The sequence below is a fragment of the Rhinatrema bivittatum genome, chromosome 16 (assembly GCF_901001135.1).
Source record: "Rhinatrema bivittatum chromosome 16, aRhiBiv1.1, whole genome shotgun sequence".
Taxonomy (NCBI): Eukaryota; Metazoa; Chordata; class Amphibia; order Gymnophiona; family Rhinatrematidae; genus Rhinatrema; species Rhinatrema bivittatum.
In genome coordinates, this window is record NC_042630.1 from 129,930 (window position 1) to 143,629 (window position 13,700).

General features: G+C 47.9%; 1 protein-coding gene across 1 annotated transcript in view; it reads left to right on the plus strand.

Annotated features, from left to right (window-relative positions):
• The window catches only part of TNFRSF1A (TNF receptor superfamily member 1A), a 46,254-nt gene that overhangs the window by 13,832 nt on the left and 18,722 nt on the right, over positions 1 to 13,700 (plus strand). Inside the window, exon 2 of the mRNA XM_029580390.1 lies at positions 11,739 to 11,940. Coding sequence (XP_029436250.1) covers positions 11,739 to 11,940 — 202 coding nt within the window. The remainder of the gene's footprint in view (positions 1 to 11,738; positions 11,941 to 13,700) is intronic.

Sequence of the window (13,700 nt, forward strand, 5' to 3'; positions counted from 1 at the left end):
GTAATCTTTTCCTATTTTCTAGTAATTCTTTCATTTGTTCAGGTGCAAAGAAAACATATGTAACGTTGTCTAACTTTAGTATACATCGACAAGGGTACCTGAGCATAAAACTTGCCCCCAACAAACGAGCATCCTGTCGCATTGACAGGAATCCCCTCCTTCTTTCCTGAGTAGCTTGTGCCAAATCAGGGAAGACCTGCACGGATTTGCCCATGAATTCAGCTCTCATATTAGAAAAATAATTCCTCATTATAAGACTGAGATCTTGTGAATAAATAAAGGAAACCAAGAGAGTAGACCTCTCTATTATTTCAGGAGTTGAAGTCTCTAGAAAAGTTGTTAAGTTTGCAAGATCAAGCTCTGGAGCAGCTACTTCTCCTCTAGGCCTTGCATGAGGCATAAAATACACTTTGTTCAAAGCGGGAATATTTTCAGGGGCTAGCTTCAAAATATCCACCATGTATTTCCTCAAAGTCGTTCTCGGTTGTTCGCCCATTACCTTAGGGAAATTCTTAAACCTAAGGTTTAAATTCCTTGATTTATTTTCAAGCTGTTTCAATTTCCTGCTAGTGGCGATACGATCTTTCATCAAGGCTGCTTGCACATCTTGAGACTTCTTTACTTGTTCTTCCAATCTCTGAATCTTTTGTTGATCTAGGTATTGTGCATTATATTCATGGGTAAAACTTCCAATTTTTAAGGGCACATTTGCCTGCTGTTGTGCAACTTTAAATAATGCCATCCCCATTTTGGTCATCAGCTCCCAGAGAGCGTCCATGGACACTACCTCAGGTTTAGGGAATAAAGCATTTCCTGCTTCAGGCTCAAATTTAAAGAAATCTTCGCCGTTAAAGGCATTCAAAGTGGAAGCAAAGTCCAAATTTGAGCTTGCCGTCGGCAGGCCTGCCATCCCTTCTCCTGTCCCCTCCAGGCCTGCATTTTCTCTCCCATTCCCCGTGGTGGTTCCTGCTGCTGCACTCAACAACCCTGTCGGGACCGATACAGCACTCACCGGGCTCGAAGAATCTCTGGGGACCAGCACTGGAGGCGTTCTGGAGTCTAGAGGACTCAAGGTGGTTTCTCCATAGTCAGCCACGGCTCCTCCCGTGGTAACCTCCACGGAGCATGTCACCTGCACTCTAGAATAGTTAGGAGTCAGCTCTGCTATCATGCGCTGTTCGGGTAGAAGGGATGGCGTTGCAGGATAAACGCGAACCCGACCTTTCCTTTTCAGGGGCATGTTATCGGCAGCTCTTCAGCCAAAAGAAACTTGAGAAATTGCAGAAAACGGACAGCATCTAAGCAGTGCTGCTACACCACCGCCATCTTGGCTCTGCCCCCCCCTTCCGAGTTTATCAAGCGACCAAAAAGCAATGCTTAATCATCCCATTACGGAAGATGAAGTTCGTCAGGTTATCAGATGGGCTCAAAAATTTAAGGCTCCAGGGTCTGATGGCTATACCGCAGAGTTTTTTTAAACTGCTTGAAGATAAAATAGCGGGCCCTCTGGCGTTGGGGTTTTCTGAATTGATAGAGCAGGGCTTGTTCCCGGTTCATGATAACTTAGCCCTTATCACTCTAATACCTAAAGCGGGAAAGGACCCTCTCCTACCTGAGTCATATCGTCCGATATCATTGCTAAACCTAGATCACAAATTACTGGTGAAGATGCTGGCAGGTAGGCTGGCCGTAGTCCTTCCCTCTCTGGTGGGGGATCATCAGGTTGGGTTTGTTTGCCAGTGATATGCACTAGCTAATATTAGACGGGTTTTGACTGCCATGACTGTTTGCAGGCAAATGGACACCCCCTATCTGGCCATTAGTTTTGATGCTGAAAAGGCCTTTGATAGGGTGGAGTGGTGCTATTTATTTTACATTCTGCAGACAATGGGGTTTGCTGGCTTCTTTCTTCAAGCTGTGAAGTTACTCTATAAGGATCCCAAGGCAGCTATTCTTGCCAATGGGGCACAGTCTGAGCCATTTGGGGTAAAGCGATTCAACAGCAACCCGCGATTCGGGGAGTTCGCCTTGGTGCACATATATTTAAAAGTGTAGCTTTTGCAGATGATCTGCTAGTTTTTGTCACAGATCCTCAGACCTCGTTGCCTCCATTATTACGGGTGATATGGGCTTTTGGCGTCTTTTTCGGGGCTAAAATTAAATGAATCTAAATCCTTAGTGTTGCCTTATCCCTCTACCTTGCCAACTAGTTGACCGGATGATTTCCTGCTGCAATGGGCGGCAGATCACCTCTGCTATCTGGGGGTGCCTATCCTTGCGGGTCCGGAGCAAATCTATAAGGCAGTGTACCTAAGCAGTTGGAATCAACAATCGACAGTCTGGCCAATTGGAGGCATTTACCTCTTTCTTTAAGTGACCGCATAAATCTCTTTAAAATGACCATATTGCTGAAGTGGCTTTATCTTCTCCAAAATCTACCAGTTATTTTGAAACGAGCAGACCTTAATTGGCGGGACAGCGCTTTGCTTTGGAGGGGGGGGGGGGGGGGAAATCCTGCATCCCGCTCTCATGGTTGAAAGCACATTGGGGCAGGGGAGGTTTGGAGGTGCCTGATTTGGCTTGCAATTTCCGGATTGATAGGGATTGGCTGACGGGCAGACCGGTATACACCCCGCTTTCAGCGGATGGTGCCTTGACGTTTCCGGTGACCCCTGCATATGTTGTGCAGGCCCGGCTGCGATATCTGTCGTCCTTTCTTACCCAGACGGCGCTTGTGAAGCCACTTCAACAGACGTGGTTGTGGCTGACCAAGCTTTTACAGATACCTGTTCAGTGTGCTTATTTTTCCCAGTGGTGGGTAACGCTGACTTTACTCCGGGTTCCCAGTCCTCTGGCTTTTGGGGTTGGGAGTCCAGAGGTATTACCTTGGTGGGACACTTGTTAATGAAGGAAGGGGAACTTCTCCCATTCACAGAATTCCAGGCCATCTATGGGTTTGGAGTTACTCATACCTTCTCATACTTACAAATTGGGCATTATATCAATTCGCTGGTGGCGGAAATGAAAAACCCTTTGGTGTTCACAGCCCTGGATCAGATATTTGGATTTGAACGAGCAGTGGTTCCATCTCTGTCGTCCTACTATAAATGTATACGACAGCGGTCGGAAGTAGATATGTGCTTGTATCTAGAGTCCCGCTGGAACCGGGATGGAGACTTTGTTGTTATCCAATCAAGTCTAAAGATGTGCTTCAGGCGTATAGCCAGGATCTCGATCAATATGTATTATCGAGAGCTACAATTTAAATTTTTGAGCCAGGCGTATGTGTCCCCTCAAGTGGCATTTCACTTGCCTATAGCTCCTTCAGCGGAATGTACTCGCTGTGGCCAGGCTACGGGAACCTTGTCCCATGTTTTTTGGACATGTGCCCCTGTACAACGTTTTTGGCGCTGACTGGCGAAGTGTATGGCTGACCTGTTGGACGTGGCTTTCCCAGTCACCCCACTCTGGCTGTTATTTGGCTGCATTTCCCCGATTAGGATTAGAGATCCTGGCTCGCATATGCTTCTGCATAAAGCTTGTCTTGTGGGGGAAAAAGGTGATTCTTTCAGTCTGGATGTTTCCCGATGCTCTGTCCTTCTGGGCCTGGAGAAACTGTTTTCACGCCATGATGACTATGGAATGTCTGGTGTCCCGGACATCCCCACGAAGTCGGCGAAGATTTCTTACTGTGTGGCAAATGTATCTTCAATCTCTTCCACAACGGGCGCGAAGCCTTATAGTTAATGATTGACTCAACTGTGAGCAGTGCTTTGATGGACTATCTTATTATAGTAGAATGATACTCACCAGTTGTACGTTGCGAAGATTGCGGGTCGGGGGAGGGGGGCTGGGTAAAGGGGGGGATGTTTCCGGGGCAGCTCAGAGACCCGCCCTCCTCAGTGTTGTTTAATTGTGAATGTCAAAACTCAATAAAAACGTTGAAACATAAAAAAAAATGGACCTTGGTCTCACCCATCATGAAAGGATTTTAATTGTTTATAATTCTGATAGAAGGATGTTTTTTAAGGTTATGCTGTAACGTGGGTGGGCTTTTAGTATACATGAATGATGGACTGGATATAATTTAAGTATTTTGATATGTTTGGTTTGATTTTGTTATGATTGGCACGATCCATTTATTTATTTTAAGTTGAACAGACAGGCTTTTTTTTAGGACATGGCTTGCAGAAAAGAATAGGAGTCTATTTTGTAGTATATTTGTACTGCAAGCATTGATAGTGTTGAATCTGTGCATTACTGGTGCAGACATCACCAGTTATCACCCATCCAAGGTCAAGAGTGTGATTGTAGGGGTTGTTGCGAGGATCCTTGCATTGCTGGCAAATCTTGTGTAACCTTAGCATGTCTCTGCCAATCAGAAGCAGAATTTGAGTATTCTGGTCTAAAGGTTGGATACAATTATAGAGCTAGGATGAGGAGGATGCTGGCGTAGGAATTTGACTAATATTATCCGGTTTCTGGTTACATTCGTTAAGTGTAGGGAGGAATAGCATAGTACTGCCATCTACAGCCTCATTAATGTCACTGTTTGCTGTTCTGCCCATTGTCAAATAAGTCAAAGATCTCTGACCTGGTCAGTGACCCACTACCTTGATCATCCATGATTGCATGCCTTCTTACTGACATTCAGGCTGATACAGTAAAAGTCGCGGGAGGGCCAGCGAGCGCCCGCTCTCCCGATACGCGCACAGGTCAGTGTCCTGGGCGCTCGATTCAATATAGGCCCATATGCAAATTAGGGCCCACAGTAAAAGGAGGTGCTAGAGACACTAGCGCGTCCCTAGCACCTCCGTATTGCATTTGCATATTGCGGGCGCTATTAGTTTCGGGGGGGTTGGACGCACATTTTCCACGAACTATTACCCCTTACTGTATAAGGAGTAATAACAGCGCGTCGAAAACACACGGCCAAACGCAGGCTAAACAGTGCGCTCAGCCTGAGCGCACTTTACTGCATCGGCCCGAATGCAGGAAGTCTCTTTGAGCTGCATCTTCCACTGTAGCTTTCTCCACAAACTTCTGTCTGTTTGGTAGGAACTTCAAGTAAAGATGCCTTTTCTTCCTCACTCTCTCTGTCCTGCGGGAGTTGAATTCTGCAGGACTAGGGAGCGTGTCCCTGTCATACTCTGTACAATTAATAGTTGCTTTAGCGTTTGTGGCTTGCAGGTCTGTAATAGATGTTCTCGTATGTTTTCTGTCTAATGCCACATTATTTCTGATACAAAGGAGACTTCCTTCATATGTACTGATCTGCTCTCCTCATGTTATCATCGTACCTTGTAGCAGAGTAGCCTGTACTGCTCAAACATGAAACTCGGATCATTCCTTGTCTTTGCCAGGTTACAGACAACCTTTTAGAAGGATTAAAAGGGAGGAAAAGCAATGTTTTTTCCTCTTTGTATCTTGAACCTGGTGAGATGCATTATTCTTGCAGCCATGATCACTTCCCTAACTCTATCAGTAGCTCTCTAGCTATGATTATTCTTTGATGTGATACGACATGAAAAGAATTAATAAATAAATAAGTACATGATCACTTCCCTAACTCTATCAGTAGCTCTCTAGCTATGATTATTCTTTGATGTGATACGACATGAAAAGAATTAATAAATACATAAGTACATGATCACTTCCCTAACTCTATCAGTAGCTCTCTAGCTATGATTATTCTTTGATGTGATACGACATGAAAAGAATTAATAAATAAATAAGTACATGATCACTTCCCTAACTCTATCAGTAGCTCTCTAGCTATGATTATTCTTTGATGTGATACGACATGAAAAGAATTAATAAATACATAAGTACATGATCACTTCCCTAACTCTATCAGTAGCTCTCTAGCTATGATTATTCTTTGATGTGATACGACATGAAAAGAATTAATAAATACATAAGTACATGATCAGACCTGGCAGTTATGGATCAGCTTTCACTGACAGCAGATTCCCCAACTTCTTGTAACAGACAATCACAAGATTTGGGGGAAAGTTTTCGATTATCTCTGGACTGCCACAGCCTTTTCCTCACTGTCTTCAGAGCTGTGTGGGGTGAGCCTGACCTCAGCCTCTTTGCATGCCCTGAGGATTCAGTGCTCAAACATTTTATGAACAGGGCAAGCTGTGGACTTGCAGCAATGTCCAAAGGTGTGGTGGTTCCGGTCTCGCTCCTCGCGACAGACCCCCTACCTGGCTCCGGTCCCGGGGCGCGGCATGGCCCATGATGGCGCCGCTCCAGCTGCGGCCTAGTTCGCGGTGCTCCCACGAGGGAGACGCCGCCGGAGAATCTCGGCCCCGCCCTTAGGGATCGCGCGCGCGCAGAGGAGGCCCTTTTAAAGGGCCTCCGGCGCCGCCCCCAGGCTAACGTCGGACGCCGAGGGGGATTTAACTCGGCGTCTGAGTCCCCTCAGGGCCTTGCAACGCGGTCGCTCCCTGAGTAGTGAGTTGCAGTTCCAGCCCGACTGTTCCAGTGTTCCTGCTCCCGCCTGCCTGTCCCAGTGTTCCTGATCCTGCCTGCCGGTGTTCCTGATCCTGCCTGCCTGTTCCACTGTTCCTGCTCCCGCCTGCCTGTCCCAGTGTTCCTGCTCCCGCCTGCCTGTCCCAGTGTTCCTGATCCTGCCTGCCTGTTCCACTGTTCCTGCTCCCGCCTGCCTGTCCCAGTGTTCCTGATCCTGCCTGCCGGTGTTCCTGATCCTGCCTGCCTGTTCCACTGTTCCTGCTCCCGCCTGCCTGTCCCAGTGTTCCTGCTCCCGCCTGCCTGTCCCAGTGTTCCTGATCCTGCCTGCCTGTTCCACTGTTCCTGCTCCCGCCTGCCTGTCCCAGTGTTCCTGATCCTGCCTGCCGGTGTTCCTGATCCTGCCTGCCTGTTCCACTGTTCCTGCTCCCGCCTGCCTGTCCCAGTGTTCCTGCTCCCGCCTGCCTGTCCCAGTGTTCCTGATCCTGCCTGCCTGTTCCACTGTTCCTGCTCCCGCCTGCCTGTCCCAGTGTTCCTGATCCTGCCTGCCGGTGTTCCTGATCCTGCCTGCCTGTTCCACTGTTCCTGCTCCCGCCTGCCTGTCCCAGTGTTCCTGCTCCCGCCTGCCTGTCCCAGTGTTCCTGATCCTGCCTGCCTGTTCCACTGTTCCTGCTCCCGCCTGCCTGTCCCAGTGTTCCTGATCCTGCCTGCCGGTGTTCCTGAACAGTGGAACAGCCTGCCTGTTCCACTGTTCCTGCTCCCGCCTGCCTGTCCTAGTGTTCCTGATCCTGCTCACCTGATCCAGTATTCTGATCCTGATCCGTCTCATCGTCTCTGACTTCTGCTGCCTGCCCTGATCCTGGTCCGTCTCATCGTCTCTGACTTCTGCTGCTTGCCCTGATCCTGGTCCGTCTCATCGTCTCTGACTTCTGCTGTCTGCCCTGATCCTGGTCCGTCTCATCGTCTCTGACTTCTGCTGCCTGCCCTGATCCTGGTCCGTCTCATCGTCTCTGACTTCTGCTGCCTGCCCTGATCCTGGTCCGTCTCATCGTCTCTGACTTCTGCTGCTTGCCCTGATCCTGGTCCGTCTCATCGTCTCTGACTTCTGCTTCCTGCCCTGATCCTGGTCCGTCTCATCGTCTCTGACTTCTGCTGCCTGCCCTGATCCTGGTCCGTCTCATCGTCTCTGACTTCTGCTGCCTGCCCTGATCCTGGTCCGTCTCATCGTCTCTGACTTCTGCTGCTTGCCCTGATCCTGGTCCGTCTCATCGTCTCCGACTTCTGCTGCCTGCCCTGATCCTGGTCCGTCTCATCGTCTCCGACTTCTGCTGCCTGCCCTGATCCTGGTCCGTCTCATCGTCTCCGACTTCTGCTGCCTGCCCTGATCCTGGTCCGTCTCATCGTCTCTGACTTCTGCTGCCTGCCCTGATCCTGGTCCGTCTCATCGTCTCTGACTTCTGCTGCCTGCCCTGATCCTGGTCCGTCTCATCGTCTCCGACTTCTGCTGCCTGCCCTGATCCTGGTCCGTCTCATCGTCTCCGACTTCTGCTGCCTGCCCTGATCCTGGTCCGTCTCATCGTCTCTGACTTCTGCTGCTTGCCCTGATCCTGGTCCGTCTCATCGTCTCTGACTTCTGCTGCCTGCCCTGATCCTGGTCCGTCTCATCGTCTCTGACTTCTGCTGCCTGCCCTGATCCTGGTCCGTCTCATCGTCTCTGACTTCTGCTGCTTGCCCTGATCCTGGTCCGTCTCATTGTCTCTGACTTCTGCTGCCTGCCCTGATCCTGGTCCGTCTCATCGTCTCTGACTTCTGCTGCCTGCCCTGATCCTGGTCCGTCTCATCGTCTCCGACTTCTGCTGCCTGCCCTGATCCTGGTCCGTCTCATCGTCTCCGACTTCTGCTGCCTGCCCTGATCCTGGTCCGTCTCATCGTCTCCGACTTCTGCTGCTTGCCCTGATCCTGGTCCGTCTCATCGTCTCTGACTTCTGCTGCCTGCCCTGATCCTGGTCCGTCTCATCGTCTCTGACTTCTGCTGCTTGCCCTGATCCTGGTCCGTCTCATCGTCTCTGACTTCTGCTGCCTGCCCTGATCCTGGTCTGTCTCATCGTCTCTGACTTCTGCTGCCTGCCCTGATCCTGGTCCGTCTCATCGTCTCTGACTTCTGCTGCCTGCCCTGATCCTGGTCCGTCTCATCGTCTCTGACTTCTGCTGCTTGCCCTGATCCTGGTCCGTCTCATCGTCTCTGACTTCTGCTGCCTGCCCTGATCCTGGTCCGTCTCATCGTCTCTGACTTCTGCTGCTTGCCCTGATCCTGGTCCGTCTCATCGTCTCTGACTTCTGCTGCCTGCCCTGATCCTGGTCCGTCTCATTGTCTCTGACTTCTGCTGCTTGCCCTGATCCTGGTCTGGTCCTGGTCTTCGCTTGCTTCTAGCCGCTCTCCTAAGTCCCAGCTGTCCGGGTCCTTCCAGGCTCCTCCTGGGGAGACCACGGGCTTCCAGGGCGAAGCCACCTAAGTCCTAGCGGCCCGGGCCTCGACAGCTCCTCTGGGAGGGTCTCGGGCTTCCAGGTGAAGATTCGACCCCAGCTGCGTGTGTCTGCCTCCCGACTGTCTCTCATCACCGGTCGGCCCAAGGATCCACTTCCGGACCACAACAAAAGGTGCATACCTTGCTTTATTGTCTCTTAGATTAAACTGACAAGAAAAAAAGGGCTTTTTCTAATGCAGACCCTGGAGTTACTTACCAGTTTTTCTGCATAAAATTGATTACTTGGTTTTTAAAAAATTGCTTTAATTTAGCTTTTGAAAGTAGCCTTCAGAAATAATTGTGATTTCAATCTTTGTCTGTGATTTGGTTTTTAATATTAATTATCTTCTAACTTTTTGTTATTTTATCCTTTATTTTAATATTTTGTTAAATGTTATGTGTGTTGTTATATTTTTTATAATGTGTATTTATTATACTTTTTTTTTTCTTACATTCTTTAATAAAGGTTTATTTTTGGATGCAATTATGTACTATTTTACTTTATTAGTATTTGTATATCCACCATGAATAGGACTTGGAAATATGGTGGGTTATAAATTATTGTAAATAGATAAGTATCTTATTTTATGGATGTACCTTTGGCTAGTGTTATCCATGCAATAGTTTTCTTTGACTTAATCAGGCTATAAATCAAAATAAATTTCAAGTATCTAATAATATTCCTTAAAGTGCATGTTTATACGCTATAGTTTTCAGGTCGGTCATTGATGTTGCTGAGCCCTGTCTTGACAAGTTCACCAGGTATTTGAGAAAATCTAATTTGTCTGATACTCCACAGGCACCTTATCGTGCACAGATGGAAGCATCTTTTAGTATTTCTATACCGCTTTCTACCATAGCTCAGAGTAGTTTCCATGAAAATATTCATCATAATAAAGGTAACAAAACAAAACATCATAAAAGAACAATATCATAAAACTAATAAAAACACATCTTAACAATAATTAAAACAGCATCAGAAAGATCTTAATAAGAAACTTAGATCATAAAATTTGTTTAAAAAGCTACTCCAAATAGGTGCATGGCTTTGCTCATCCCTCTTTACCCCCTCCTCCTACACAAGTCACATTTGTCTGTGTCCTTCTCCTCTAACCCCAATTCCTGGCAGCACCAGGTGGAATATAGTCTTCCTGAACTCATGTGTCCTGCTCCCTCTCTCGCCGTCCCATTTATTTATTTTTTATTTTTATATACACGTCAGTTTACATTCAGGTACTGTAGGTATTTCCCTATCCCCAGAGGGCTTACTATCTAAGGCCTGGATTTATCAAAATGCGATAAGTATCGCATGCAATAGCAAAAGGGGCGTGGTTTATGCAAATATACAGTTTAACACAATGTGCACTAATTACCTATGTGAAGAGCTAAGTTAGCGCACATTGCGATAACATTTTCAGACTTTGCAATAGGTGCCAGACCGGTTGTATTTCCTGCAGTCACCCACTAGGGGACCATTATTAATGGTGCTCAGACGAGAGAGAGAGAGAATGGGTTATTTTTCCCTATATGCATCACCTTGCACTTATCCACATTAAATTTCATCTGCCATTTCGATGCCCAGTTTTCCAGTCTCACGAGGTCTTCTTGCAATTTATCACAATCTGCTTGTGGTTTAACTACTCTTAACAATTTTGTATCTGCAAATTTGATTATCTCACTCGTCGTGTTTCTTTCCAGATCATTTATAAATATATTAAAACGTAAGGGTCCCAATACAGATTCCTGAGGCACTCCACTGTCCACTCCCTTCCACTGAGAAAATTGCCCATTTAATCCTACTCTCTGTTTCCTGTCTTTTAGCCAGTTTGTAATCCACGAAAGGACATCGCCACCTATCCCATGACTTTTTACTTTTCCTAGAAGCCTCTCATGAGGAACTTTGTCAAACGCCTTCTGAAAATCCAAGTATACTACATCTACCGGTTCACCTTTATCCACATGTTTATTAACTCCTTCAAAAAAGTGAAGCAGATTTGTGAGGCAAGACTTGCCCTGGGTAAATCCATGCTGACTTTGTTCCATTAAACCATGTCTTTCTATATGTTCTGTGATTTTGATGTTTACAACACTTTCCACTATTTTTCCTGGCACTGAAGTCCAGGCTTTCACTCAAGGCACAATTAAACTCTGGAATTTGTTGCCAGCGGATGTGGTTAGTGCAGTTAGTGTAGCTGGGTTTAAAAAAGGATAGGATAAGTTCTTGGAGGAGAAGTCCATTACCTGCTATTAAGTTCACTTAGAAAATAGCCACTGCTATTAGCAATGGTAACATGGAATAGACTTAGTTTTTGGGTACTTGCCAGGTTCTTGTGACCTGGTTTGGCCTCTGTTGGAAACAGGATGCTGGGCTTGATGGACCCTTGGTCTGACCCAGAATGGCTTGTTCTTATGTTCTTAGGGTAATACATGTTCATGGAGGAAAGGCACAATGTACTCTGTCTATGGAAGTGATTGCCATAGATAGGAGGTGATATCTTTGGAGGGGAGGATGATTCCTGTCTGCAGATATCCTGGACATCCAGTTGCAGGGTAGAAAAAGGACAAAACTAAAAATCTTTCAAACTTTACTTGTAGCCCTCACTGTGCACCTGTTGCCTTGGTTTCCCACACCACATATTTCTTGCCTTATTCTCTCCCTCCTTATATCTTTCTGGCATGTGTACATGAATTAGTCACTATTTCTCTACAAACTGACACCTTTCTACCTTCTTACAGGTCTTTGTGAACGTGGAGCTCTTGCTGACTGCTGAGCTCTCAGGGAGGATCTCCTTGCCAGAGGCAATCCTAGTCCATGGATCACCAGTGGGATACTGGAACATCTCCAGAGACTCTGTGAGGAAGAGGAGGAATGTCAAATGCAATTCAGATGAACACCCAAACCGCAAACAAGAATTCTGCTGCAAGAAATGTCAAAGGGGTAATAAATACCGAAAGTGTTTTCTGCTGGTAGCAGAGAGAGATTTCCATTCTGGGGACTGCTCTCCCCCTGCACTGTCAGTGACACCTCCAGCCTCATGAGAGCGCCTTCTGCTGGTATCAGAGAGAGATTTCCATTCTGGGGACTGCTCTCCCCCTGCACTGTCAGTGACACCTCCAGCCTCATGAGAGCGCCTTCTGCTGGTAGCAGAGAGAGATTTCCATTCTGGGGACTGCTCTCCCCCTGCACTGTCAGTGACACCTCCAGCCTCATGAGAGCGCCTTCTGCTGGTAGCAGAGAGAAATTTCCATTCTGGGGACTGCTCTCCCCCTGCACTGTCAGTGACACCTCCAGCCTCATGAGAGCGCCTTCTGCTGGTAGCAGAGAGAGATTTCCATTCTGGGGACTGCTCTCTCCCTGCACTGTCAGTGACACCTCCAGCCTCATGAGAGCGCCTTCTGCTGGTAGCAGAGAGAGATTTCCATTCTGGGGACTGCTCTCCCCCTGCACTGTCAGTGACACCTCCAGCCTCATGAGAGCGCCTTCTGCTGGTATCAGAGAGAGATTTCCATTCTGGGGACTGCTCTCCCCCTGCACTGTCAGTGACACCTCCAGCCTCATGAGAGCGCCTTCTGCTGGTATCAGAGAGAGATTTCCATTCTGGGGACTGCTCTTCCCCTGCACTGTCAGTGACACCTCCAGCCTCATGAGAGCGCCTTCTGCTGGTAGCAGAGAGAGATTTCCATTCTGGGGACTGCTCTCCCCCTGCACTGTCAGTGACACCTCCAGCCTCATGAGAGCGCCTTCTGCTGGTAGCAGAGAGAGATTTCCATTCTGGGGACTGCTCTCCCCCTGCACTGTCAGTGACACCTCCAGCCTCATGAGAGCGCCTTCTGCTGGTATCAGAGAGAGATTTCCATTCTGGGGACTGCTCTCCCCCTGCACTGTCAGTGACACCTCCAGCCTCATGAGAGCGCCTTCTGCTGGTAGCAGAGAGAGATTTCCATTCTGGGGACTGCTCTCCCCCTGCACTGTCAGTGACACCTCCAGCCTCATGAGAGCGCCTTCTGCTGGTAGCAGAGAGAGATTTCCATTCTGGGGACTGCTCTCCCCCTGCACTGTCAGTGACACCTCCAGCCTCATGAGAGCGCCTTCTGCTGGTAGCAGAGAGAGATTTCCATTCTGGGGACTGCTCTCCCCCTGCACTGTCAGTGACACCTCCAGCCTCATGAGAGCGCCTTCTGCTGGTAGCAGAGAGAGATTTCCATTCTGGGGACTGCTCTCTCCCTGCACTGTCAGTGACACCTCCAGCCTCATGAGAGCGCCTTCTGCTGGTAGCAGAGAGAGATTTCCATTCTGGGGACTGCTCTCCCCCTGCACTGTCAGTGACACCTCCAGCCTCATGAGAGCGCCTTCTGCTGGTAGCAGAGAGAGATTTCCATTCTGGGGACTGCTCTCTCCCTGCACTGTCAGTGACACCTCCAGCCTCATGAGAGCGCCTTCTGCTGGTAGCAGAGAGATTTCCATTCTCCCCAGTCCCTGTTCTCTTTGCCAATTCTTATACTTACAAAGGATTGTTTTGATATTAGAATATACTTATTCTGTGAGAGAGTACGATATGTTCAGTACAGAATTTGTGGCATAAGTTGTTGACTTGTCAGATGTGTATCACTTTATTCTGTATTTCATAACATTCATTTACTACCTGCATTATATTCTTTATTGTATGTGCAGCATGTTCCATATTAAATGGTTGATAT